Source organism: Ips typographus, linkage group LG2, assembly GCF_016097725.1.
Source record: "Ips typographus isolate SLU linkage group LG2, UJ_Ityp_2.0, whole genome shotgun sequence".
Taxonomy (NCBI): Eukaryota; Metazoa; Arthropoda; class Insecta; order Coleoptera; family Curculionidae; genus Ips; species Ips typographus.
In genome coordinates this window covers 23,290,554-23,317,817 of record NC_138423.1, presented here as the reverse complement: position 1 = coordinate 23,317,817, position 27,264 = coordinate 23,290,554, and the positions used below count along the sequence as shown (strand labels likewise).

Genomic DNA, 27,264 nt, shown 5'->3' with positions numbered 1-27,264 from the left:
CTGCCAATCAATATGGAACTATTAAGCAGGAACTCATACAGAGACTATCCGCTTCTCAACACCAAAAAATCCACCAGCTTCTTCAACAGGAAGAAATGGGTGATCGAAAGCCATCCGAGTACCTCAGGAAGCTGCAGAGTTTAGCACCAACTTCCCTTCCAGAGGACTTTCTCAGAACATTATGGACTGGAAGACTTCCCCAGCAGATTCAGACAATTCTAACCACTCAGGAAGGTATGTCACTAGACAACTTAGCCAAATTAGCTGACAAAATTCATGAGGTATGTACACCATCTTTAGCTTGTACAGTTTCTAGTGTAGATTCTGATATACACAAACAATTGGCTGAAATTGTTAAGCGTCTGGACAGATTGGAGACCAAAAGTTGTTGTCATAGACAACCACGCTCCAGATCTAGGACATCAGAGAGAACGACAACCAACAGGGCCTCGAACCAAAGTACTCTTTGCTATTATCATTCCAGATTCGGTGATAAAGCAAAAAAATGTAATAGCCCATGTTCTTTCACTATCTCGGAAAACTCAAGGGGGGAGAACCAGTAGCGGCGGGTTTTCTACCCTCCTCAAACCCGCGCCGCTTATTTGTGACTGACAATTCATCAAAAATTCGTTTTTTAGTGGACACCGGCGCCGAGGTTTCCATTTTTCCATACACTTTGCTTAAAGGAAGGCGTCCTCGCTCCAATTACCAGCTTTTGGCAGCCAACAACTCAGAAATTTCGACCTACGGACAGCGTACTTTCACCTTGGACTTTGGACTTCGCAGAAGCTTTCGTTGGACATTTCTTGTGGCCGATGTTTCACATCCAATTTTGGGAATCGACTTTTTATCTTTTTACAACATTATTGTAGATAGCAGAAAGCTCGCAATCTTTGACAGGACAACTGGCCTATCAACCATTGGAAATAATGCCAATTCTTACGGTCCTTTCATTCAAACTATGATTGTCCTTACAGAGTACCACAAACTTCTCAAAAATTTTCCATCACTTACCCAGCCACGCAACCAACACTCCAAAGCCAAACACAACACTGTTCATACCATTATAACTACCCCTGGCCCACCTGCATCAGCTCGCCCTAGACGTTTGGCACCTGACAGACTTGTCATCGCCAAAGAGGAGTTTCAATCCATGTTGGAACAAGGAATCATCCGCCCATCAAAAAGTAGCTGGTCCTCACCTTTGCATCTTGTTCCCAAAAAGGACACTTCTTGGAGACCGTGTGGAGACTATCGAGCTCTTAATGCTCGTACCGTTCACGATTCTTATCCGATCCCCAACATCAAGGACTTTACTCATGGATTGGCCAACAAGAAACTATTTTCCACCCTGGATTTGGTTCGCGCTTACAATCAAATACCGATTGCTGCTGATGATATACATAAGACTGCAGTGACAACACCGTTTGGTCTGTACGAATTTGTGTACATGTCCTTCGGGCTCAGAAACGCTGCTCAAACATTTCAGAGGTTTATGGATGAAATTTTCCGTGACTTGGATTTCTGTTTTGTCTACATTGACGACATCCTTGTTGCCTCTGAGTCAGCCGATCAACATTTAGAACATTTACGTATGGTATTCGAACGTTTATGCCAATATGGAATTTTAATAAATTCGTCAAAATGTGTTTTTGGCCAAAATAAAGTTCTTTTCTTAGGTCATGAAGTTTCGGCAGAGGGCATCAAACCAACAGACGAGAAGTTTTCTGCTATACGGAATTTTACCAAGCCCAACAACACTCAGCAACTTCGACGGTTTCTTGGGATGTTAAATTTCTACCGTTCATTCATTCCCAAGGCTGCTGAGCTTCAAGCACCATTACATGACTTACTTAAAGGTAAGCAGAAAAAACAGCAACCAATAACTTGGACTGATGTTGCAGTGAAGGCATTTGAGAGCTGTAAGGAAATCCTCGCTGAAGCCACCTTTTTGTCACATCCCTTACCTTCTGCTCAACTCATTCTGTCTACAGATGCGTCGGATTTTGCTGTAGGAGCCTCCTTACAACAAAAGAACAATGATCAACTTCAACCATTGGCTTTTTTCTCTCAGAAGTTAAATACTGCTCAGGCTAAGTATAGTGCTTATGACAGAGAACTGTTCGCCATTTATGCTGCTATTAAACACTTTCGATTCATGTTAGAAGGCCGCAGATTTACTGTTTTTACTGACCACAAACCAATCACTTTTGCTTTCTATCAAAAAAGTGACAAGTGCACTCCTAGACAGTTTCGATATTTAGATTTCATTGCACAATTTACCACTGACATTCGCCATGTTCAAGGTTCAGACAACATAGTAGCAGACTACCTTTCCAGACCTGAAATCTCGAGTATTGAAGATATTCAGATTAATTACCAAGCAATAGCTGCAGATCAGACTGACGACGCAGAACTAAACCAGCTGCTTACTGACTCCAGTTTAAATCTTCAACAGATTCAAATCCCAGGCACTGATGTTCAACTTTACTGTGATGTTTTTGAAAATAAATTTCGTCCTTATATCCCAGAAAAACATCGACTTAGTATTTTCAGAAAGCTTCATGGAATTTCTCACCCCGGTGTTAAGGCAACCATCAAGCTTCTGACCAGTCGTTTCGTATGGAGAAACATCAAGAAAGAAGTAGCCCTTTGGAGTAGGCAATGCCTCAACTGTCAACGCTCCAAAATCAACCGACATACTAAGACAGCTCACCAGAAAATTTCTATGCCTGACTACAGATTTGACCATGTCCACATCGACATAGTTGGACCATTGCCATCGTCCAGTGATTTTCGTTATGTGTTAACAATGATGGATCGTTTCACTAGATGGCCCGAAGCAGTTCCAATTAAAGACATGTCAGCAACCACCATTGCATCCACCTTTATTTCTACTTGGATATCGCGTTTTGGTGTACCCAGCAAGATTACTTCGGATAGAGGGAGACAATTTGAATCAAGCTTGTTCAAAGAACTTTCCAGATTCTTGGGTATTCTGCACATCAAAACAACATCATATCATCCTCAAGCAAATGGTTTTATTGAACGTTTTCATAGGACCCTTAAAGCAAGCCTCATTGCAGCCAAGTCGGATCGTTGGACTGAAGTTTTACCAATAACCTTATTGGGTCTTCGAAACATTTTCAAAGAGGACATTGATTGTTCACCAGCTGAGCTTGTTTATGGAACCACTCTTAAACTACCAGGAGAATTTCTAAATTCATCCACTGAACCAGCCAACGAAAATGAGTTGGTCAGCAAACTCAGAGCAACAATGTTAGAACTTCAACCTAGACCAGCATCTGATCATAGCAAGATTAAAACTTTTATCTCCAAGGACCTTTCAAGTTGTTCCCATGTTTTTGTGCGAAATAATGCAGTAAAACCACCTTTGACAGCGCCTTACTCTGGACCCCATCGTGTTATCTCCAGAAGTGACAAGTTCTTCAAGATTGACCTTGGCAATCGTAGTGACAACATCACAATAGACCGCCTAAAGCCCGCCTATCTGCCAGATGATTTCCAGATCCAGTCCGAACATTCGTATGCGCGCCTTGAAGAAGTTCGAAAATCTCCCGCAACGTTGCCAGCTAAGACAAGGAAAACAGTTCGTTTCGCGACTTTGTCGCTGGACGGGGGGTACTGTGGCGACACTGTCAGCAGTGTCAGCCGGCAAGAAGCAAAAAGAAGAATAGGACGCAAGGACCTGACTTCAGGGCGATGACGAGACACTTTAACTCAGGATTACAACACAAGATGGACGATTCTTGCTCAATGCTTACGTTTTTCGATCTCAATCATTTTCTAGTTAGTTCCTACAAAAATCTGTTATATTTGATTCTACATTGAATTCGAAGGGATTCAATAAAGTGGAGTGTTAAGTTGGTGAAGATTATTATTTTCCTTCTCCTTCTATGACACCCTTCAAATAGAATAGAAATTGTACGTCAAATTGAAACTGTCAAACTTCAAATTGAAAAAAATGGGTTACAAATGGTTAAAACAGTCACGTGATCCTAATAAATACAGTTTTAGTTTTCTGGAATGTGAAACTTAATCTGTCAAAGTACGAAATGTAAAAAATGAGTTAAAGAACCATTAAGGTAATCACGGGACCTTAAATAATGCAGTTTTGAATTTGAAACTTTTCTCGAATATCAAATTTAAACGGTGAAAGTTCAAATTGCAGAAGTTTAGTTTAAAGAATAGTCACAACCGTCACGTGACCCTAGTAAGTACCATTTTGAATTTCAAAACTTTTTGGAACATGAAATTAAATCTGTCAAAGTTGAAATTGAAAAAAAAAAATAAAACAGTCACGTGACCCAAATAATTTGAAACTACTTAATTTCAAATTTTAACACGATAAAAAAATGATGTTAGAAAAAAATAATTAACAGTCACGTGATCCTAAATAATGCAGTTTTGAAGAAGGCAAACCAGTAGGTACAGGGTGTCTCATTATAAACGGCCCCCATTTAACTTTCTTGTTAATGATTTTAGAATAAAATGTTTATGCGAAAGTTGTTGAATTTTTTGTAAATAATTGAATATGCCACTTACTTGAATTTGTACAGGATGTCCCAAAAAAGTGTGACAGACCAAACTTCTCGTCCGTTAATACTCGTTTTTTGTTTCAGTTTTTTGGGAAAAGTATTCCAGATAAATCCAACAATCCATATATCGTTGAAATCGGCTCGACATGGTCTATTCAACAGTTAATATACAGGGTGTCCTGAATAATTAAAGTAAGTTGCGTTCAAATCTTTAGAACAAATTCTACAACTTTTGTGTAAACAATTCTTTTGTTTGGTGTACAATTTTACCGTTATACGAAAAAAAAATCATTCTGACTGTCAAAACATATTCCAAATTTTCAAAACCGTAAACTCTTCAACTTAGCAAACATTCTGCATAATATATTATAATATACTTTTATTGCCTGAAAACCGTATTGGCAACATTCATTTTAAAATCAGTAATAAGTAATTAACTAAATTAAAACAGTTATATAAATCATTACAACAAATTTCAAATTTAAATGAATACTTGTTAAAATGTTTGTTTTTTAAGGGTCATTTTTCTAAGGTCGCGTTAACCGTCAATTTATAAAAGTTAACCCAAGTTTGTAACAGTGAAATTACGACAATTATTAGGAAATAATATTCAGGTTTCCTAATCAGCGCATTAACAGTTGCAAAATTTGTTACTAATTAGAATAATTCAAGGTTAATGGCAGGGTTGTTTTGGTTAATACTACAATAAGTAAGTTTGTTTAATTTTTTGAAATTTTTAAGTGAGGTTATAGTGTTCTTATTTGATGGAAAATTGTATAAAAATTTCACAATTCAGCAAATTCGATGAGAGTCCACATTTGTGTAAATTCAAAAAAAAAAGCAGCAAGCTGAAAGCTGCTTTTTTGCCTGCTCACTGTGCTGACGTTTACGCAAAATCAAAATACTTACTTTTTCAACATTTTTCGAAATTTTATAGTAAACAACCAGCAGCATGATTCACTAACATTTTCCTTTAGGTTAACAATTTACTTGAGCCACTTGCAACTGTTCTTATGTAATCCTTTTACTAATACTTAGTCAATAAATTATGTGTCGAAAAAAAAGAACTAGAATGCAAGAAACGTGAGATGCATTTCTTCCTGGTTTTTTTTTAAAGCGCACCTTAAGTGCATTTACATATTGTTGCTTAAACCAAACTGTAAACGTCCTCGAGGCTACTTGACAATTGTCTAGGCATACAGATAACTTTGGTTACACTTGACCTGCACAAATAAATTGGCGGTTTTGTTTTCAAATGATTGATATATGATTTACTCATTGTTGGGCCACTCTATATAGCATGAAAAATACATGTTAATTCTCAAGAATGAACGAAAAGCGAGTGGTTCGTATGTTTTGTGACCTAGTTTGGTGATCATTTTTGCCACTGATAAATAACATGTGATCAACCGATGAGGTTTGAGAATTTTAAGTTGGTTTACCCAGTCACACCTACAACAACTGAACTTTTTTTATTATTCAGGTAAAAACTTTCGGTTTTGTCAATTTTGCAATCAACCATTTACAGAAATTGGTTAAAATGTAAACATTTCACTTTTCTTGGTTTCAGTCCAAATGCGGTGCTCATTGGCCAACAAATTATTGCACATACCCGCACCTCAATCGAATAAAAAAGAAAAAAGGTGAAAGAAAATAAAAACAACTTGAATGCACACACGCCTTATTACATTGTAAAATCGGATTAAGCGCGAGAAGACTGGTTTGGTAAGGTTTTTCTTAATTTCTATTAATTTTATTAAGTTTAGTTGATATATTGACAACGGTTGTTTGATTAAGTTAGATCATAAGAAAATCACTTCAAGAAGAATCATGAATAATAATTTTCTTGATAATAATAATTAGAAGAACATTTTCAGAATAGAAATAAAATAAAATATTGTATTATTTATATTTTAAAATACCATCGTAAACTTTATTTCTTGATACTGCTAATTTTAAAAAAATACAGTTAAATACAAGGAAAATATCCAAAATGTTATTGTTTTAGGTCAATACTTTGTGCGCAACACCAGATGGTCAATTAGTATAAAACATCCATATTGGAGCAAGTTTTATCAAAACAAAAATTATAAGGAGAAAGCTTTCCAAATCAATGCAGCCAAAAGGTTCATATATGACGTCGTTTGACAGCTGATCACATATTGCCAAATTTCACTGGTTTCTCGTGAGAAATTGTTATTAAAACGTCACAGTCTCATCACTGGCTCAATACAGAGTCACTAAAAAGCTTACCGTTGTCAAAAACTTACAATACACTATAATTGTGTTGTGCTTATCATTAATTTATTTATACATAGAAATCAATGATAAGAAGAATACATACAAATCAATGGGGTAGACGAAGACGGAAACACTTTTAGTATTGACGAGTTATTTTCACAGGAATCACCCTGTATTAGGTTAGTTAGTTAGAAAGTAGTTCCAATCCATTGACACTTGCCATAGAATTGATGGATGGAACAAATGAATTTAATTAAATAATAATGAATAAGTGAGTCTTAAGAAACAACTTTACATCATGTACCTATGATAACTTTCTTCTAAGACTATATGTGTTCTGACTATATATATGTGACTTAAATTTGACAATTGTCACGTGGCACTCAATTGGGTACGATGAGTGCTGTAACGTGATAACTGTCTGATGAGGGACAAACGTCAGAACGATTACATTACCACCAAAAATGCTTTTTAGTAGTAGGTAATGCAAGAAAACCGTTTGCACTAAAAAAATCTTTTAAAATGTGCTTTTGGTTGATTATCAATGCCATATCATATTTTATAATGGATTTCAATGCTTTCAACATTTTGTGATTCTTCTTCTTGCCAAGTATTAGTTTGCTTAGTTTGCTCAGCGTAAACAATGACAATTTTTTTTTAATTCTGCTATTTCACTGCTTTGGCGCCATTTTCTTTGAAAAATTAACGTAAAAATCCACACTTAACCAAACAAAAACACTAACCTAACCTAAAAATAACTACCAAACAAAAATGAGCAAACTTTGACAGTTTTGACATTAGTATCAGATATCACGTGGTTTTTGGGGGATAATTTAGCTAGGCAGTCACGTGACCACTGTCCAAAAAACTGTCATAAATCTCAGAAACACGTTTTGTTTCGAATACTACAAGAAAACTTTCCTAAACCCGAATTTTTGCAACTTTTGAACACAGTTTGGCAGTCAGAGACATAATTGCTTGTCAAAACCACTTAAAGTGAGAAAACGACCGTTATAAGCACATTTTTGAAATCCTCATTAAATTTCCTATAAATTACCATGAAAAAATGCTACAAAATTCGGTACAGTCAGGGAGAAATGCGGTGTCAAAGTTTGAACTGCCAGAAACAGTTTGAAAGGAGAATCAAGGACAAAATTGACTATAAAACTCACTTGGAATGAGAAAATGACTGTTTTAAGCACATTTTTAGAATCCTCATTAAATTTCCTATAAGTAACCATGAAAAAACACTACAAAAGTTGGTACAGTCAGGGAGAAAAGGGTTGTCAAAGTTTGAACTGCAAGAAACAGTTTGAAAGGAGAGTCAGGGACAAAATCGCCTATAAAACTCACTTGGAGTGAGAAAATGACTGTTTTAAGCACATTTTTAGAATCCTCATTAAATTTCCTATCTAAGTACCTGAAAAAACACTACAGAATTTGGTACAGTCAGGGAGAAAAGCCGTGTCAAAGTTTGAACCGTCAGAAACAGTTTGAAAGGAGAGTCAGGGACAAAATTGCCTATAAAACTCACTTTGAGTTAGAAAATGACTGTTTTAAGCACATTTTTAGAATCCTCATTAAATTTCCTATAAATAACCATGAAAAAACACTACGAATATTGGTACAGTCAGGGAGAAAAGGGTTGTCAAAGTTGGACCTGCCAGAAACAGTTTGAAAGGAGAGTCAGGGACAAAATTGCCTACAAAACTCACTTGGAGTTAGAAAATGACTGTTTTAAGCACATTTTTAGAATCCTCATTAAATTTTCTATAAATAACCATGAAAAAACACTACCAAAAATGGTACAGTCAGGGAGAAAAGGGTTGTCAAAGTTTGAACCGTCAGAAACAGTTTGAAAGGAGAGTCAGGGATAAAATTGCTTATAAAACTCACTTGGAGTGAGAAAATGACTGTTTTTAGCACATTTTTAGAATCCTCATTAAATTTCCTATAAATAACCATGAAAAAACACTACAAAAATTGGTACAGTCAGGGAGAAAAGGGTTGTCAAAGTTTGAACCGTCAGAAACAGTTTTAAAGGAGAGTCAGGGATAAAATTGCTTATAAAACTCACTTGGAGTGAGAAAATTACTGTTTTTAGCACATTTTTAGAATCCTCATTAAATTTCCTATAAATAACCATGAAAAAACACTACGAATATTGGTACAGTCAGGGAGAAAAGGGTTGTCAAAGTTTGAACCGTCAGAAACAGTTTGAAAGGAGAGTCAGGGACAAAATTGCCTATAAAACTCACTTGGTGAGAAAATTACTGTTTTGGGCGCATTTTTAGAATCCTCATAAATTAATTAATATAAACATCCTATACCATAACCTGAAAAAGTAGTAGTAGTAGTAGTTTTTTTATTTTAAATTTGACTTCTCTGATTCAACTGATTTGTGTTAACTGTTACAATCGACTGTTCCCAAGTAGCTTAGTTTTAGTAGTTTGACAGTTAAATGCTTTTTGTATTTTAAATTTGGCATTTAAAAACCTAATCAAATTTAATAATTTTTGCATTGTTTTGAACGATTTATTAAGTCGGTCATTATTTGGGTCACAAAATTAACTCGATACATATTTTCGTATTGTTTTATCTTAATTTGTGCCAAATTGAATCGATCATTGTATGATAATTTAATCATATCGAAATAGGACCGAAAAAAACTAGTGAGACGTGTAGTGTATATGTCAAGTCCAAAAACAAGAAACTTTCACAATTGTACTGAAAAACGATTGAGTAATCGGTTTTTAACCCGATCAAAAGCTGGTTTCAGTGTTTTCGGGTGTCAACACAGGTTTCGAAACTTTTCATCAACTTATACGGAGATGTAGAACTTAATTAGCCACCTACTTTGAATTATTAGGGCCGACATCAATCAGGTAGAAATGAAAGAAATATTTGATTTTTTTTTAATTGGTTTCTTTGATACAAAGTGAGAAACAGAGTGGGTAGTTTGTGATTGGTCAAAAAAAAGCAGCTTTCAGCTTCTTGATCAATCACAAACTACGAACAGTCTTGTACACCTTTCCACCTAAATGCCAAAATTACCTGGAAACTTCAAGTCATACTGTCAAATAACAGTACATCTGAAAGTATCCCCTAATAATGACTTTTGTACTAATATCATCAGTATTAATTGGTTTTTGCTCTGCACTAACTTTAGGGTTTATCCATGGTAATTTGCCATCACAATTCAGTTTTTCAGTTGTTTAATTCATCAAGTTTTCAGGCAAATACTCGGAAAATATCAGACAATACCACTTGACCGTTCCGCATAAAGCCACAGAGGAGGGCGACTTTTCCTCCTTTCATTTACCACATCTGCACGACTATGACAGAAATCAATTCAGGAAAAAAAGGAAAAGGGAACTGGACGATCCAGATTCCGTGCATTACGGTATAAACCATTGTGATTGAAAAGTGAGTGAAACCAAAATGATTTTTTTGAAAGGGATTATGATCGACAATCAACTGCGACACGTGGAACTGTGGCCCAATCGGGACTTTATACATCCTCAGGCGGTTTTTGAACATCTTGACCCCACCATACCTATACATAAGAGAAAAATTCGGGGGGTACATAGTACGAAAATGTGCTACTATTTGGGCAGAGTGAGAGGTGTTGAAAATTCTTCAGTTGCTATATCAACTTGTGATGGACTGGTAAGTACCAAAAAAAGTACGTCTCCATAAGTTTTAACCCTGGAAATTAGAAGATTTGGGGTTGAGACAGTCAAATAATAAAAATACCAGTAGTCAAGTTTGCAAAACTGTTTAAAATTCAAATCAATTTCATATGCCTTGAAATATACTACTTTATAGCTTTTAATTTTAACTTGGATTCTAATGCATATTTCTCTAGTACCCCCCCATTCTTTCAATTTTTTTGAAAAGTGAAAAATTTTAAAGTGTTTTTTTTGTGCTTATTTCACTTAATTTAAGGTTTTTTTGTATAAATATGCCCTTTGCTGTGCATTGGAACCCTTATAGAGCAAAATAAAAATTTGCCAAAATTGCACTTTTGACAAAAATTGAATGTTTTGACTTTTTGAAAAATCGTAGCTCTTTTATTTAGATTCGCAGGAAATTCGTTCCTACGCCATTCGAAAAAGCATAAAAAATACTATAAAATGAGTTAAAAATGGCCTCTCTAGCTCCTCATGTTCCCGAGATATTGAATTTCAAAAAGTACCTAAAAAACCTCTCTAGTACCTCCCCATTCTTTCAATTTTTTTGAAAAGTAAAGAATTTTAAAGTGCTTTTTTTGTGCTTATTTCACTTAATTTAAGGTTTTTTTGTATAAATATGCCCTTTGCTGTGCATTGGAACCCTTATGGAGCAAAAAAAAAATTGAAAATTTTGACAAAAAATGGCATTTTTCGAATTTTTGAAAGGTTCAAAGTGGTTATTTCCCTTAATTTGAGGTCCTTTGGTATAAATATATCCGTTGCTGGGCATTAGAACCCTTATGGAGCAAAATAAAAATTTGCCAAAATTGCACTTTTGACAAAAATTGAATTTTTTGACTTTTTGAAAAATCGTAGCTCTTTTATTTAGATTCGCAGGAAATTCGTTCCTACGCCATTCGAAAAAGCATAAAAAATACTACAAAATTAGTTAAAAATGGCCTCTCTAGCTCCTCATGTTCCCGAGATATTAAATTTCAAAAAGTACCTAAAAAACCTCTCTAGTACCCCCCCATTCTTTCAATTTTTTTGAAAAGTGAAAAATTTTAGAATCCTTTTTTGTGTTTATTTTAGTTAATTTAAGGTTTTTAGTTATAAATGTGCCCTTTACTGTGCATTGGAACCCTTATGGAGCAAAAAAAAAAAATTGAAAATTTTGACAAAAAATGGCATTTTTCGAATTTTTGAAAGGTTCAAAGTGGTTATTTCCCTTAATTTGAGGTCCTTTGGTATAAATATATCCTTTGCTGTGCATTAGAACCCTTATAGAGCAAAATAAAAATTTGCCAAAATTGCACTTTTGACAAAAATTGAATTTTTTGACTTTTTGAAAAATCGTAGCTCTTTTATTTAGATTCGCAGGAAATTCGTTCCTACGCCATTCGAAAAAGCATAAAAAATACTACAAAATTAGTTAAAAATGGCCTCTCTAGCTCCTCATGTTCCCGAGATATTAAATTTCAAAAAGTACCTAAAAAACCTCTCTAGTACCCCCCCATTCTTTCAATTTTTTTGAAAAGTGAAAAATTTTAGAATCCTTTTTTGTGTTTATTTTAGTTAATTTAAGGTTTTTAGTTATAAATGTGCCCTTTACTGTGCATTGGAACCCTTATGGAGCAAAAAAAAAAAATTGAAAATTTTGACAAAAAATGTCATTTTTCGAATTTTTGAAAGGTTCAAAGTGGTTATTTCCCTTAATTTGAGGTCCTTTGGTATAAATATATCCTTTGCTGTGCATTAGAACCCTTATGGAGCAAAATAAAAATTTGCCAAAATTGCACTTTTGACAAAAATTGAATTTTTTGACTTTTTGAAAAATCGTAGCTCTTTTATTTAAATTCGCAGGAAATTCGTTCCTACGCCATTCGAAAAAGCATAAAAAATACTACAAAATGAGTTAAAAATGGCCTCTCTAGCTCCTCATGTTCCCGAGATATTGAATTTCAAAAAGTACCTAAAAAACCTCTCTAGTCTCGGCATATTATTTGTAATGTTAATAATGCTTCTTTAAAATTGGTCTTTACAGTTAGCAAGCTCAATCATTTCAACACTTTTTCTGTTTTAGCTAGAACCTAATTCTGCTTAAAATATGATCGCCTTTGAAATCAATCACTTTTTTTTAGGCTGGTTCTATTAACATGGGCAATAAGGTGTACTATATTGAACCTGCCCAGAGACATTCGCCTAATAAAAAGGTCATCATTTGCATGTAGTGTTTGAACCACCCAACGCGGAACGAACCCGAAAATGTCCAGTCGATACTTCAATAGAAAATTGGACTAAAGCGGTTAGGGCACGAATGACGTGAGATATATTTTGACTTTTTGTGATTTTTTTTGGAAAATTCGTAAAATTATCAATTTTTTTTGTATAATCTGTTTGAAATTAATTGAATTTTTCTTCCACTAATGTCCAATTGTACAATAGTCGCCTAACTGATGTTAAACTGGGTTTAAACCACAAACCTCACTATCACTACATTTATTTCTATATGAGAGTGCATTGTACAAATGGGCCTACATTTCTTTGAGAACATAGAATGGTTTTAGGGTTAGTTAAGTTATAAACACAGTACCTACTGCGTTACTTGCTAAACGGTTATTTTCAATTACAGGGAAGAACATTTAAAAGGAAAAGACATCTTCAAACGTAGCGAATTTGAGCAACTGTCAAAACCGATGTGGATCGAACTTTTTGTCGCTTGTGACAAAAAATATATTTTGTTTCACCAGGGCAAACGTGACGTTGAGCAATGGGTCTTGACTACGTTGAGTAAAGTAAACGAACATTTTTTTGCTAGTGTTATTTCATACATGTATTTACAAAAATATTTAAGGTAAAAGCTGTATTTGCTGAAGGCTCAATGACCGCCGTAATAGCACCGGTAATTGTACGGATCATTTATTTGGAAAAGGAGGAAGAAGAAATTGATTTGGATATCCAAGAGGACGTTGACAAGACATTGGCAAGTTTTTGTAAATGGGCCAATAAATTTCAACCGGCAGACGAATCGCATCCCAATCATTTTGATATATCGATGCTTCTATCTATGTAAAATTACTAGTTTTCTGTATAGGGAGTTTGTTTCAAAACTTTGTCGTCCTAGTTTTTTTGATTTAAAATTGATGAAAAGATTGCCCATTATTAACCCAACCATGATGTAACTATTTATCAATTTACGTTCATTTTCATAACGTTTCAAAGTTATATAATTAGAATTAGTTGGCTCAAGATCGTGGCATGAGGTAATTTGATAAATGAATTTGAAGTTTGTGAATAACACCCTTGAAAATTCCCTGAAGAAAATCAAACGACACCAATGTAACTTGTGTATATTACAAAATCTACAATAATTTACAGAGGATTGAGAAAAGTGGCAAATACAAAATTACAAATGTGAGTATATAAATTTCAAAATTTAACTTACAGTTTGAAAATTTATGTTATAAGTTGTCAAGGAAAAAAACAAACTTTTTCCCACTTCCAAACCGATTTAAACTATTTCTTTTTCCTTAACAATTTAAAACAAAGTCTGAAGAGAGGCCTTAAGTACATACTATAAAACGTACGTTTTTTACCCGTTTTACGTCTTTACGTACATGAATTTTAAGTATACATCTTTTAATATACAGAAAATTCACGTGACGACGGTACCCAAAAACGTAGCAGAGATGTCAAAATCAGTGTAATTCTTCCCCTTTATGGGTAGGAAAATGTTAAAAACCAAAAATGTTATAGAACTCTGTTTTGCACGTAACAAACTCTACTAAATTTAGTGATGCAAGAAAACTATAAACAATTGATTTATTTCTATAGATCCTTTTTGTCCTATCCAGCTAACTGTTTTATACAATAGCAAAAAGCTGAAAAAAAGTTGATTTAAATTTCTATAGCTTTTTCAAATATTCCTCACCATTTACTTTTTCTAAATTACAATGAAAGGAATACCCAGATTGACAATGAAATTAGGGCGGAAAGTTTTGAAATCAACTCCTTGTATACTTACAATAATTGTATTTTTTTAAAGGTGGGATTTCTGCGCCGTAGGAGACGGGTGCTCGACAACCGGCTTAGCCTACCTGGCGGAGGCTTGTTCTAAAAACAAAAATTGTGGTCTAGCCGAGGACAAAACCTGGATGACTGGTGATACTATAGCTCACGAAATTGGACATTTGTAATCATCAAATTATTGGTTTTACTATCTTAGTAGAATATTTCTTATTAAAGTATCAGTAAATTGACTGAACAAGTTCTTTAAGTAGAATGATTTTAGGCTTGGAATGGATCACGATAATCAGACTAATCCTTGTCCCGACGTGGATCCAATCGACCAAACCGTGACCATTATGAGTCCGTTGACATCTGTTGACACTTTAAGATGGTCTCCCTGTAGTACAGCCTTGTTTAGAGAAATGATTGGGTAAGTCGTAGCTATTTAAAACACAGACAACAACATCATAAAAAGCTCGTTAAATAATACTATCTATGAGCGTGTAACGGACGTTAGTTGCAGAGTATATATCTTAAGCCTTAAGTGAATATCTTAAGCCGCAATATCAACTTTATTGTCAAAATTTATTGTCACTCGCAGTTGCTATATGGTTCGCCTCCCAGTACCTAGCAGCGCACTGGTATGGAACTCTGTACTGTACTTGTCAGGTAAAATTTTTAACAGCATTCCGGTTGACATAAGAGGTATTTCAAATTTTAACGTATTTAAACGGCAGCTAAAGTACTACTTGATTAATAAGTCTTATTACTCTGTCGCAGAATTTCTCTCGGGTAATTGATTGCGGTTTGCCCCCTATTGTTAATAGTTCTAATTGGATTTTAATTTATTTTGTAATAATTAACTTAAGGTATGGCTTTGTCAGTGAGATTTTTGTATCTTTGAACAATAAAGCATTATTATTATTATTATTATAAAACAAAAAGGAATTGGATTTCTTAGATGAATTATCGTAGGGTTCATCTCATGGATTGTTTGAATGACGAGCCCGATTTCGAACAGTATGAGCTTGACGATAACCTGATCGGCGTACTCTACGATGGGACACAACAGTGTCAAATGGTGGATCGCGATGCACGTCATTATATAGGATGGTGTCCCGAACAATCACCCAATCTAGGTAATTATTCATGACAAAGTTGTTTTATTACTAAATGTTAGAATACCATAGCCTATATCTAAACAGCCATAAACATCCATCTTTGGATATAGGCCTTCTTTTCTTTCCTCTCTAAGGTCAATCATCAAGTCATCTGACCATCGCATTTGTGGTCTTTATATAATTATATAATTTTATTCCATCGGTCGTCTTTTTGTCTTATTGTATCTCCCGCAAATTTCCATTTCAGTTTTACCACTTCTGTTGAGACATCTCTCACTTTTGTTTTGTTACGGATCCACTTGTTAATTAATGTTTAGTTTTCCAAGATTTACGCTTTGATCTCGAAAAAATCAAATGGATTGGTAGTATTGGTACTGCTTTCTATTACCCATTCCATTAAGAATCCGATTATCTATCGTGGTGTGAAAACTGCATCTACTGTAACACGAGATATTTTTAAAAATCGTTTAAAAAATGCCTTTTTTCTTCACCCAACGACAGAAAAGTTGTTAATAGACACTTTAAGCAGGAAGACGTAATACCTAATACTCAAGATGACGTAGGTATTTAAGAATTTTGTGTTAAAATTGGCTTTAAGTTCGTTTTAAGTTTTACCTTACACGGTAGGCTATTTCAAGTATCAAAAGACACTATAAGTCAGGACATCTGTCAACCTCGTGTTTTCTCTTAAATTTTCTTTGATTTTTCCTCTTTATTTGGTGTACTGTAGAAGTTTTTATTTTCTTTGTATGTTGTATACTTATCACACGTATACTACATTAAGGATGACATTTTTGAAATTGTCATTATCGATTCCGATTTGGAAAACGAAGACGACTTGGATGATTTGCTGTTTATGCACTTGCATAATGAAAATAATATAGTGATAAAAAAAGAGCTCTATGGATCTCCCATCTCTTGGGGTCTTCACATGGGTTTAGCCCATACACTTTGCTTGCTAAATGTAAATTTAAAGCGCAATTTAAAATCTGACTGTTCAAAATTTTAGATAAACGTTGCGCATCGATGTCGTGTGACATGTCAAAAGATAATGATCGTTGCCAAAGTCTGACGTTTCCATTAGCGGATGGTACATTTTGCGACACTGACAAAGTAAGTCTTGCGTTTTACTTTAATAACAAAAGTGAATGTAACACTATTTTTGTTGGCAAAAATCAAAGTGGTGTATGAAGAAAAAATGTGTTCCAAAAGGCACCAGACCGAAGGCGGTGGACGGCGGTTGGGGTGAATGGGGCGATTGGTAAGTGCATATCACCACTACAACAGAGCACACAACGGTGATTCAAAACTGCATTAGAATTGTTTAAAAATTTGTTTTCTAGTGGTCAGAAACTGAACTGCATTTCAGAATTTGAATTAGTTTAATTTCAGAATTACTTTTTTTCATCGGTCAGAGTTGTTTCGGAACTGTTTTAAAACTGCAAACGTTTTAGAATTATTTTGAACCTAACCTAACCTATTTTGAACCCCTAAAGGTTTATACAGGGTAATTCAAATTCGACCCTCACCATTGGGATCTCGGAAACTATAAGAGATACGAGAAAGTTTAAATTGGGGCAAAGTTGCGCAATGTAAAGCTCAACCAAATGCAGTTTTAAAAATTTCGATTTTCCGAGTACTTCCGAAGATATCCGAAAAAAACTGAAAATTTGATTTTTTGTTTTTATTTATTTCTAATCTTATTTGAAGAGATATTCCACTACTAAAAGCACCTTTTCATTGCCACTTTTTCTCAGCTATTCGATGATGGATTCAAATTTGCCACACGACGTTTCGTTTTTTGGCAGCCATCATCAATTTTCTTTTTTCTTATGGGCGCCATATTGGATTTTTAGCTCATCAAATAATACGTTTTATTCTGATTTTAGTGATGTATAATAACTTATGATTTGCTTCATAAATAACAAAATAATTCAATAAAAACTATTTTTACTTTAGTTATTGGCTTTGAGTTAATGGGCCGTTTTATAAAATGTCATTATTTGACAGTACTTGTCAAACACGATAATTCGGACGATCATTAGAGCTTTTAGAGATTTTTACCTTAGTTAGCTTTGAGTTAATGAGACGTTTTATGAAGATTACTTGGTAGTACTTGTCACACGCAATTGACCTGAACATACTTAGTCACAAAGGTGTACACGTGACTTAAACCGGTTTATTCACGAAGAGCTTAGGCCACTCGCTACGCTTGTGGACCTAATTGTTCTTTTCGTGAATAAAAAAAGGTTTAAGTCACTTGCTGTATTACTAACTATTAAATCACTCTGAATGACATTCGCCTATTTACAGATGTAAACAAACAAACATCAATGTTACATCTACGGGGCGCGGTGCAAATTTAATAGAACTGTAATTTTAGTTTTTTTTTTAATATAAAAAGTCGAAATTTAATAAAATACTGTATAAGACACGTGACTTAAACCGGTTTATTCACTCGAATAAATATGAATGAATAAAAAATGGTTTGTCACTTACTGTATAAATAACTATAAACTTGCACTTAACATTATAAAAAATTGAAATTTGGCAAAAAATGAAGTTCCTAAAATAATGATCTTTCTCTTGGAAACATAAATAAGCCTTTTAAGTTAGAGATAATGCTAACAAATTTCTTTTTCTGATTAACCTAAATAGTTCAGCAATGCTTGTATAATAATAACATTTTCTGCGGGGATTTCTTTTCTAGATACATTTTTAACTATGATTGACGTCCTAATGATCGTCCGAATTATCGTGTTTGACAAGTACTGTCAAATAATGACATTTTATAAAACGGCCCATTAACTCAAAGCCAATAACTAAAGTAAAAATAGTTTTTATTGAATTATTTTGTTATTTATGAAGCAAATCATAAGTTATTATACATCACTAAAATCAGAATAAAACGTACTATTTGGTGGGCTAAAAATCCAATATGGCGCCCATAAGAAAAAAGCAAGTTGATGATGACTGACAGAAAACGAAACGTCGTGTGGCAAATTTGAATCCATCATCGAATAGCTAGGAAAAAGTGGCAATGAAAAGTTGCTTTTAGTTTTTTGATATCTCTTCAAATAAGGTTAGAAATAAATAAAAACAAAAAATCAAATTTTCAGTTTTTTTCGGATATCTTCGGAAGTACTCGGAAAATCAAAATTTTTAAAACAGCATTTTGTTGTGCTTTAAATTGCGCAACTTTGTCCCAATTTAAACTTTCTCGTATCTCTTATGGTTTCTGAAATCCCAATGGTGAGGGTCGAATTTGAATTACCCTGTATAGTCAAAATTTTACTAAAAAAACACGCATGTCTGAATTAGATCACAAATTTTAACCTGCAAATATGTACTTTGCAAAAATGTTGTTTGCATCATAATTGCAAGTTGCAAGACAGAAATGGCCCTGCAAATTTTAAAATGTTCTCCAATAATTCTTTTTGCAAAATTACCATTCCTACATAATAGTTCTGATTTAGCATACCTACATTCATTTGATTATTTTGGTTTCACTGACCGACTTTTTTTTAGAAATGTTGATGAAATAGAAGTCGTCGTCAGCTTAAATTTCAGCCGTTTTTATTCGGCACCAGTTAGCAGTAGGTACTCTTAAGTAAGTACTTTTAAGGCCCGTGATCCTTAAACCTTGAACCAGAATGACGAAATCAACAACGTGCCTTTTTTGCTAAAATTGTTCCTTTCATATATGTTTGATATGCGAGAAACAAAGATGTAAAAAGATGACGTTATATTAGAAAGGTTAAATTTCAACCATTGTGACATATTTATGATGTTGGTTGGATTATCCGTGTTAAATAAATAATTCCATTGTAATAATTGTAATATGAATTATGATTGACGTTTAGGACTCCCTGCACAAGAACGTGTGGCAGAGGAACTCAATTTCAAGAACGACTTTGTGACAATCCGCGACCGGAATATCCCGGTAAAGGGTGTCTGGGACCTACCAAAAAATTACGGATTTGCAATCCACAGGTAAACAATACTCTGCCCTTAAACTCCCATCCAAACTGATTATGATTTTTAGGAGTGTCCCGTCGATTCGCGTCCGTTTCGTTTTCAAGTGTGCGAAGAGAATGTCAAGTTAAATAACATGAACGTACCGGTGTTAGAAGGTCTAATTCAAGAGGGTAAGTTTCATATGCGTTGCCTCCTAATAAGGTAAATAAACATTTTTTTTGTTTTCAGGCAGGCCCTGTAATACTTTCTGCCGGTACGACCGAAATGGAACGTTTTACGTACGCAGTTTTAATAAAGCACTGCCTGACGGTGCCAAATGCGAAATTGGAAATCCGCTCAAAATGTGCTTGGGCGGTAAATGCATCGTAAGTCTGTCATTAATAACAACAAATCCACATAATATTTTAGTAATGTGACATATTATTACGTATTGCACAGTACACAATAATGCAGAACGTGACAACAGAACAAAATACGTGCTGTCATCTTTTTAAAAAACTTGTTCAATGTGGTCAAAAGTATAGTATTTTCTGTCCCAGTAGAAGTGACAATAGGGCTGTAATATCCTAGTTGATTTTTGCTATATGTAACACCCTATATCCATCTGATATTGTGTGCAGTAACACACACAAACAAGCCATAACTGAGAATTGTTGTCGTTTTGTTCTTTTAGGAAGTGGGATGCGACAATAAATTGGAAGGTTCCGAGGCCATAATGGACAGATGCGGAATTTGCAACGGAGACGGTACCCGATGTAAAGCCGTCAATGGGAGTGCTGTAACCTACCCCAAAGAAAGTAAGTTTTAAAAAAAAATTACTTCCTAAGAAATTACTTCCTAGCTTACATAATTACCAGGGGGTCTATTTTTGACCATACGCAACTTTAGAAACGTACTGTTCTCGCGGAGTGAGTTTACCCGTGCGTCACGAAGGGTACGTCATTTATAATCATATGAATCAAATCAAGTTTTCGTCAACAAACCTGTTGTGTTCATATTATAGAAAAGGGCGTGTCTAAAGCTTCGTCACGTTTAAAATTTTGCGTGAATTGTCAGTCAGAAAGTAGAGATCTTTGGCTGCAAATTTGCACTAAAACAACCTTATACCAAAGCAAATCAAAAATATCTTGACCGAAATAACATTTTTTATTTATGAGAAGTCTCCGTTTGGATCATAGAATTCCGTCTAAATTTGAAACCTAATTTATTTACCAAAATTCGCAGATGTATCACCAATATGTAGTATTTCTTTAACTTTAAGCTCTTGATTTAGGTTCTGGATGGTTACATGTTTCTCTAAAATAAATACAACAAATTAAAAATTTAATAAGACATTCTGAGTGATGCTGTAGTATCTCATATCTCATTTTCAGGTTGAAATCCACTAATTTTATTTTAAACCCGCTGGAAAACATTTTAGACGCTTATTTTATTTTTTCTATGACTTTATTATTAATATGTTTCAAGAAATTTTTATGAAAAATCTATAATGCAACCCAAAAATTTCAGTCTCTGGAAACAATGAAATGTTAATAGATGTTTTTTACAAAAGTAGATATATTTTACTATTATTAACATACTATCGTTGTACATATCATATAATGTATTTCGAACATCCATTTTAATGCTTTCAGATAAATCAGTGGTCTTGACCCGTCGATAACGTTTCGATTTAGGTTTTCTAGGAGAGGAAATTATAAGATTACTTGCTTGCTTTTCCCGAATCGAATAAACAGTTTTGCGGGAAATTTTCAAAGTAGCTTAAACCTTCTAGTATCAAAAAGAAATACATTAGTAAGAATATGTAAGGTCTTAAAATTTCTTATTTTCTTCCTGAACAGATGATAAAGCTTCTAAAGGTCCTCCATTAGTTTTTTCCAATTAAAAATATTCACAAAGGTTAAGAATTAACTGCTAGGCTTGTCTGTAGAGAATTTTTCCAGGCATTTTCTAAAAAAAAACTGTAATAGTAAGTAATTCCGAATTTAGGAAAAACCAAATGGCTAAATAAAAATTATAATAGACACTCCCACTTTTTTTTCAAAACAGGTTAGTAATTGTGCCAATTTTGGTTAGATCGTGACAGCCGACATAAAAAAAATAAAAATATTAATAATAATATTATGAAAGTACTTACAGAATGTTAAAAGCGTAGAAACAATAGCTCTTAAAAGAACTGTGGTGGTGTGGTAAATAGAAAACTTTATAAATGATTAACAACACAAAGAAACGGAAAAGAATTAATAGTAAACAAATCAAATAAATTTCGATGGTTTTCAAACTGGCAATGACTGAAATAGAAGCGCTAATCAGTAAATGTTTTTTTGGAAGACATTCACTTAGATATTTACCCTTTCTGAAAGTGAACAATAGACAAGGATGAAGTCAATAATGCATGTCTACTTCTAAATCACAGGGGGATGACGCACGGGTAAACTCAGACCGCGAGAACAGTATGAATATTATACGCAAATTTGCGAAGAAGCTTTATGTTTCACCTATACATTGTGAATAAATAATACCTTGGAAACGGTGTAGGTTATAGTGTTCATAACGCCCTGAAACCTTTTTCAATTATATATGTTTATTTAATTATTTTTATGTTGCTGCTTATTTAATTAAGTATATTCACTTATACCACAAACAACCAAATTAATACAATAAAACTAACTAAACTTTATTTCCAAAATAAAAATTCCAACTTTCAAAAGTTCCGGAAAATAACTTAGTGCGGCATACCTTCTTATTATACCTATGTTTTTCTGGTCGACAATAGTAAAACTTTTTGAAGTAAATGTTTTAGTTTCTGGCACTTTTACAAGTACAATCACCCCTTTATCTTCAATATGGTCAACGGTCACTTTAACTAACTCATCTCGTCTTGATCCACCAAATAAACCAATTACCAGTATAACCTTATGTCACCAGGAGCACTTTCCAGAAATTTCGAAACTTGTTCTCTTTCTAAAACTTTGGATTTTTTCGGAACATATCCTTTTGACTTTACCTTCAAAAATGATATCAGACGTTGAAATTGAGAAATGTCTATAGTTTCATAAACGATCAGCGTAGATCTAAGTGAGTCCATAGACCGGTTTATTCACTCGAAGAACTTATTATTAATAAATAATGGTTTGTTTGGTATTATTAATAAATAATGATTCTTTCTCATATAACATGACTTTCCGAATATAACATAAATTTTATTTGGCATTAAAATGAACAGCTCAAAAGTTGGTCACGGCAAGTCTGTAGAATGCTCCATAACGGCGACGTAATAACACAATCATCGTTTGCTTTAGCTTAGACTTTACTCGAAATAATAATGGTAAAGTGACAAACACAATATGGTTGATTTTAGAGTATCAAATGGTGACGGTAGTGCCAACTGACGCCAGGAACGTGCGCATCAGAAAAGTTGAGCCCACCCCAAATACGATAGGTTTAGGATTGCCTGACAATAAAACTATGTACTTTAACGGTCCCGAGTAAGTATATTTGTTATATTAAGGGCCAGTATCTCCATCTGCTAATAAACTTGTGTCATCAATCGTTTATTAGAAGAATTTTTATTTGATACATCAAAAGTAGAGAAAAACTCCCAGAAAACATCATACTTTCTTCTTTTTAGAACTTTATCACTTTTTTGAGTATTATTGTTTTTCATTATACGACTCTGAAAACTATCTATTTCTCCACTGATTCATTGTCGAGAAAATGTACCTTTTCCGTGAGAACGAATGAAAGTGCGCATTTTGTGTGTGATTGTGACGCAACAATCAGAAGTCGCTGAGAGTATTCCAATTTTGAGTGTACAATTTTAAAATAATTTTTTCTCAAAAGTAATAACCCTAAGTTTACATGGGCAACATTTGCGTAAATCGCAGCATTGTTCGTGGTTTGTGCTGCTTTTTTGTTCAATCAATCAATCAATCAATTGGCATTATTTAATTCAGGCAAGAAACGCAAAGGACGATGCCGCCATCAATTTTTATTCGAACGCTAACTGTATTTTTTCTACAGGTATGTTGGTAGTTATCCTGATGCCTATCAGTTGGGCACGAAGAAAAAAAACTATTTCGTCTACCGAACAGTTAAATACAACGGAAGTACTACGGAAGAAATGATTTGGGATAAAACTTATGAGGATATAGGAGTTTACGTATGTAATTTTACAACTTATAAAATGTTTAATCTCTATCCTAACCAACTGTGATATACCGCCATTTGCACCGTCGAACTTCAAGCCCAGCTTAGGTTAAGCATGGTTCAGACTGTGACTTTTTTAAAATGTGTTCTACATAGTCTGATGAACCACACTTAACTTAAGCTTGGCTTAAAGTACGACGGTGCAAATGGGGGTAAATGACAGTCATTCTTTTGAAATAATATTGAAAGATATTTTGACCGTCAGATTTGAAAAAAATTGTACCATCGCAACGTCAAAACCGTTTTTAGTAATTTGTAACATCCTGTATATTAAAAAGGGGAATATTCTAGACTTCATAAGTGACATGTGTCACTCTGCCGAAGCGGATGTACCATGATTTGACAGTTGGTACAGGGTGTCTCCAAAACTAACAAAGGTAGAGCAATGAGGTTTTTGCGAACCTGATGTGCTGAATTTTTCCATAGCTGCCCCTATTTCTGTCTGAGCTACAGGGTGATTTTGAAAATGACAATTTGGAACCCCTCTCGTATTTTCTTTATCATTAGCGACTGCAGAAAAGCTACAGACGGCTTTCCATAGAAAATTGAACGTAGAATCCATTAAATATTTATAACAGAACGTTCTGGAGCCTGTTGCAACACATTTCAAATTCTTCCACATCTTTGTAAAAGCTTCTAAAAATTTGCCAAAATGTTCTAGAGCCTTCTGAAACGTTTCAAAACCTTCCAGATCTTTGATAAAGCATCTAGAACTAGTCAGAACCTTCTTAATCCTTCTGAAACGTTTCCAAACCTTCCAGACCTTTGCAGAAGCTTCTGTAGTTTTTTGCAACGTTTCAAAGTTTTGCAGAAGTTTCTAGAACTTGTCAGAACATTCTACAACATTTAAATACCTTCCAAATCTTTGATGAAACTTCTAGAACTAGTCAGTACATTCTAAAGCTTTTGGCAACGTTTCAAAAACTTCCAGATTTTGACAGAACACATTTGTTGAGCTCTATCGATAATTTTGAAATATTCATACTCGTAGATCCACAATTATCATAGAGAAAACACGGTAGCGTGGAGCTGGACGGAACCTTCAGAGGTGCCAACTTTCGAACCGAAATACAAATGGGATATTAGTATGTAAATTGAACCAAAAAAAAAAAGATACCTTAACCAAATATTTTAGCGGAATACAAACCGTGCTCGAGAAAATGCGACGGAGGTACTCAGGAAGCGATTCTCTCCTGTTTCGAGGAATCTGCCGGTCGAGTAGGCGATAATTTTTGCGAAAAGTTGGAAAAACCTACGGGACACGAACCGAGACGGTGTAACGAAGATCCTTGCAAAACTGAGTAAGTTGCGGAAAAATATACTAAACGGTCCTGTAGCTTGAATGATGCTTATTAGATGATCCTTCAGTAAAGTTAAATTTTTTTAGGTGGAAAGTGGGGCAATGGGGACGTTGTAGAGCCTGCAAAAAGAAAGGCGGAGTGCGAATTCGTGAAGTGCAATGCATTAAAACAAATCCTAATCTTGTTGGAGATGATATACTATTGGAAGACAAAGAGTGCAAAGGTCTCTCTTTTTTGTTGAAGAATATTTGTGTTACTTATTGACTAGTTAATAAGAAGAATCAAAAATAGGAATTTCTTTCTTTTTTTATTACATTCGAAGCATTTACCTGTCTATTCCATCCGATTTTTATTTAATTGTCCGCTTTGATAATACTGTTTTTGGCAGATGTGAAACCTGGAACGGTGGAACTTTGCGAATCGTACAAGAAATGTGGATCATCCCGTAGAAGAAAATCGGTCTACGTTCCGGGGAAATTCCAGGAGACCATATGGCAACAAATGAACAAGATGCATATCAAAAAACGCGGAGCAATCGTATGTGTAATCTTTTTCTAGCTGATAGAATATGCCAAATAAAATGGCAGGTGTCAACAACTTTTTTGAATATTTGTAATGCTAAAAAAAGTCCATCATAGTGTCAATTAACTTGAACAATACCAATACACAAACTTAAATTGTCAACAAAACATCCTCATTTTACATTTTTGTCGTGTACGCTATTTGGTCGAATTGCAATACTTTACATATTTTTCCAGCAATATAGTAATGAATTCTGCACTTAAAATCAATAAAGTTAAAGTAATTGTTTTCTTATCATTCAATTTACAGAAACATCCTCACGCGTATCTCAAAGGAAAAGCACCTCCGCCATGCACAAAGTCTACGACTGCGTTCACCTGGGAAGCATCTTCTGTAGAAGTTGGTGAGTATAAGAATTAATTTATTTTCTTTTTAACAAAAACAAGAGCATATTAATAAGGAAATCTTCTTTTAAATAATATGGGACGGAACAAAGATCAAAACCAGTCCATCGAATAGTCAGGCCACATTCCAAGACGTCTCTACCTACCTTTTCCTGGCAATTTTTTCAAACTGTCTTATATAATTTCATTATATACTTAAATCTAATAAAATTAGTGAATATACTAATTACCAAAACATGTTCTAGGGAAACTTCTCATAGACAATGAATTAAACGACGCTCTTGGACTCAACTCAGTAATTGAAACAGAAGAAAAAATAGTACAAACCAACGAGACCAAACACGAAAGCAACGTGGATGGTGCGCACCCAAACACAATTGTTGTTCCTGGGACTACCAAAATTATTGAATGTAAGTGATTATTACTGAAATGATCTTCTTATAGAAAGCTTTATAAATAAATTAATGTTATATGTACTCCATGTTGTTATGTAATATGATGGCGCAATTTTATCACAATAGTGCACAAACTATGATTATAGTTAGCTTTCTTTTATCTGTTGTTTTCATATGGATAATTTAAAGTTTCCAACAATAATTAATCTCAAAGTTTATCAAATTTAATTTCACTGAACTTCCTGTTGATTTATTTTCAGCGTCGTCAACTCATCACCATCACCACTCAAAGAACACTACTGCTATTAATAGTCATACCAATAGTAGTAATAGTAGTAGCAGCACCAGCTCAGTTGATGCAATTGCGCAATGCATAATGCCTTCGTCCACTGGCCCAGATACTTCAAAATCGACACAAGAAAATGTAACAAAAATTTAGCTTAATGTTACTGTAAAATAAGATAAATAAATTAATAATTATGTCTTTTTCTACAAACTTTATTGTTGCTTTTTCACGCGTGTATCAAAAATATCCAATTCCAGTTGCATAAATAATAATTAAGAAACTGAATGAATATGCCTTATTAAATTTATTACAAACAAAACTAGTAAGTAAACCAAAAGTAAATAAATTTTTTATACTATTTCTACTAAGCACATTGGTGCTTGGACCCTTAGGCCCAGTTGTACAATTACAGTTATGGTTCAGTTAAGCTTTGTCATATGAAATGCATTTCTGTCAAAACGAAGTTTCTGACTTGAACTAGGTTTACAAATTAAACCATATACAACTGAGCCTTGCCTTAGGAAACTATTTTATTCTACGGTTTTTCAATCTTTCGAAACTGATCA

The 27,264-nt window shown here is 34.1% G+C and overlaps 1 protein-coding gene across 4 annotated transcripts; it reads left to right on the top strand.

Moving 5' to 3' along the window:
* The first annotated feature begins 10,325 nt into the window (after positions 1-10,325).
* LOC145724366 (A disintegrin and metalloproteinase with thrombospondin motifs 7-like) lies at positions 10,326-26,981 on the top strand. 4 transcript variants are annotated; one of them, XM_081972606.1, is made up of 21 exons: positions 10,326-10,469; positions 13,107-13,269; positions 13,329-13,543; positions 14,520-14,666; positions 14,766-14,912; positions 15,458-15,621; positions 16,613-16,716; positions 16,785-16,864; positions 19,467-19,596; positions 19,649-19,751; positions 19,810-19,946; positions 20,255-20,378; positions 22,943-23,069; positions 23,605-23,743; positions 24,782-24,875; positions 24,926-25,091; positions 25,178-25,314; positions 25,480-25,628; positions 25,923-26,016; positions 26,263-26,427; positions 26,673-26,981. In XM_081972606.1, the coding sequence occupies exons 1-21, from the start codon at positions 10,462-10,464 to the stop codon at positions 26,849-26,851; spliced, it is 2,772 nt and encodes a 923-aa protein (XP_081828732.1). In that variant the 5' UTR covers positions 10,326-10,461; the 3' UTR covers positions 26,852-26,981. The 4 variants fall into 4 exon arrangements, with proteins under 4 accessions (XP_081828732.1, XP_081828733.1, XP_081828731.1 ...); XM_081972607.1 differs by lacking the exon at positions 10,326-10,469 and adding an exon at positions 12,657-12,796; XM_081972605.1 differs by lacking the exon at positions 10,326-10,469 and adding an exon at positions 12,929-13,042.
* Positions 26,982-27,264: the final 283 nt, after the last annotated feature.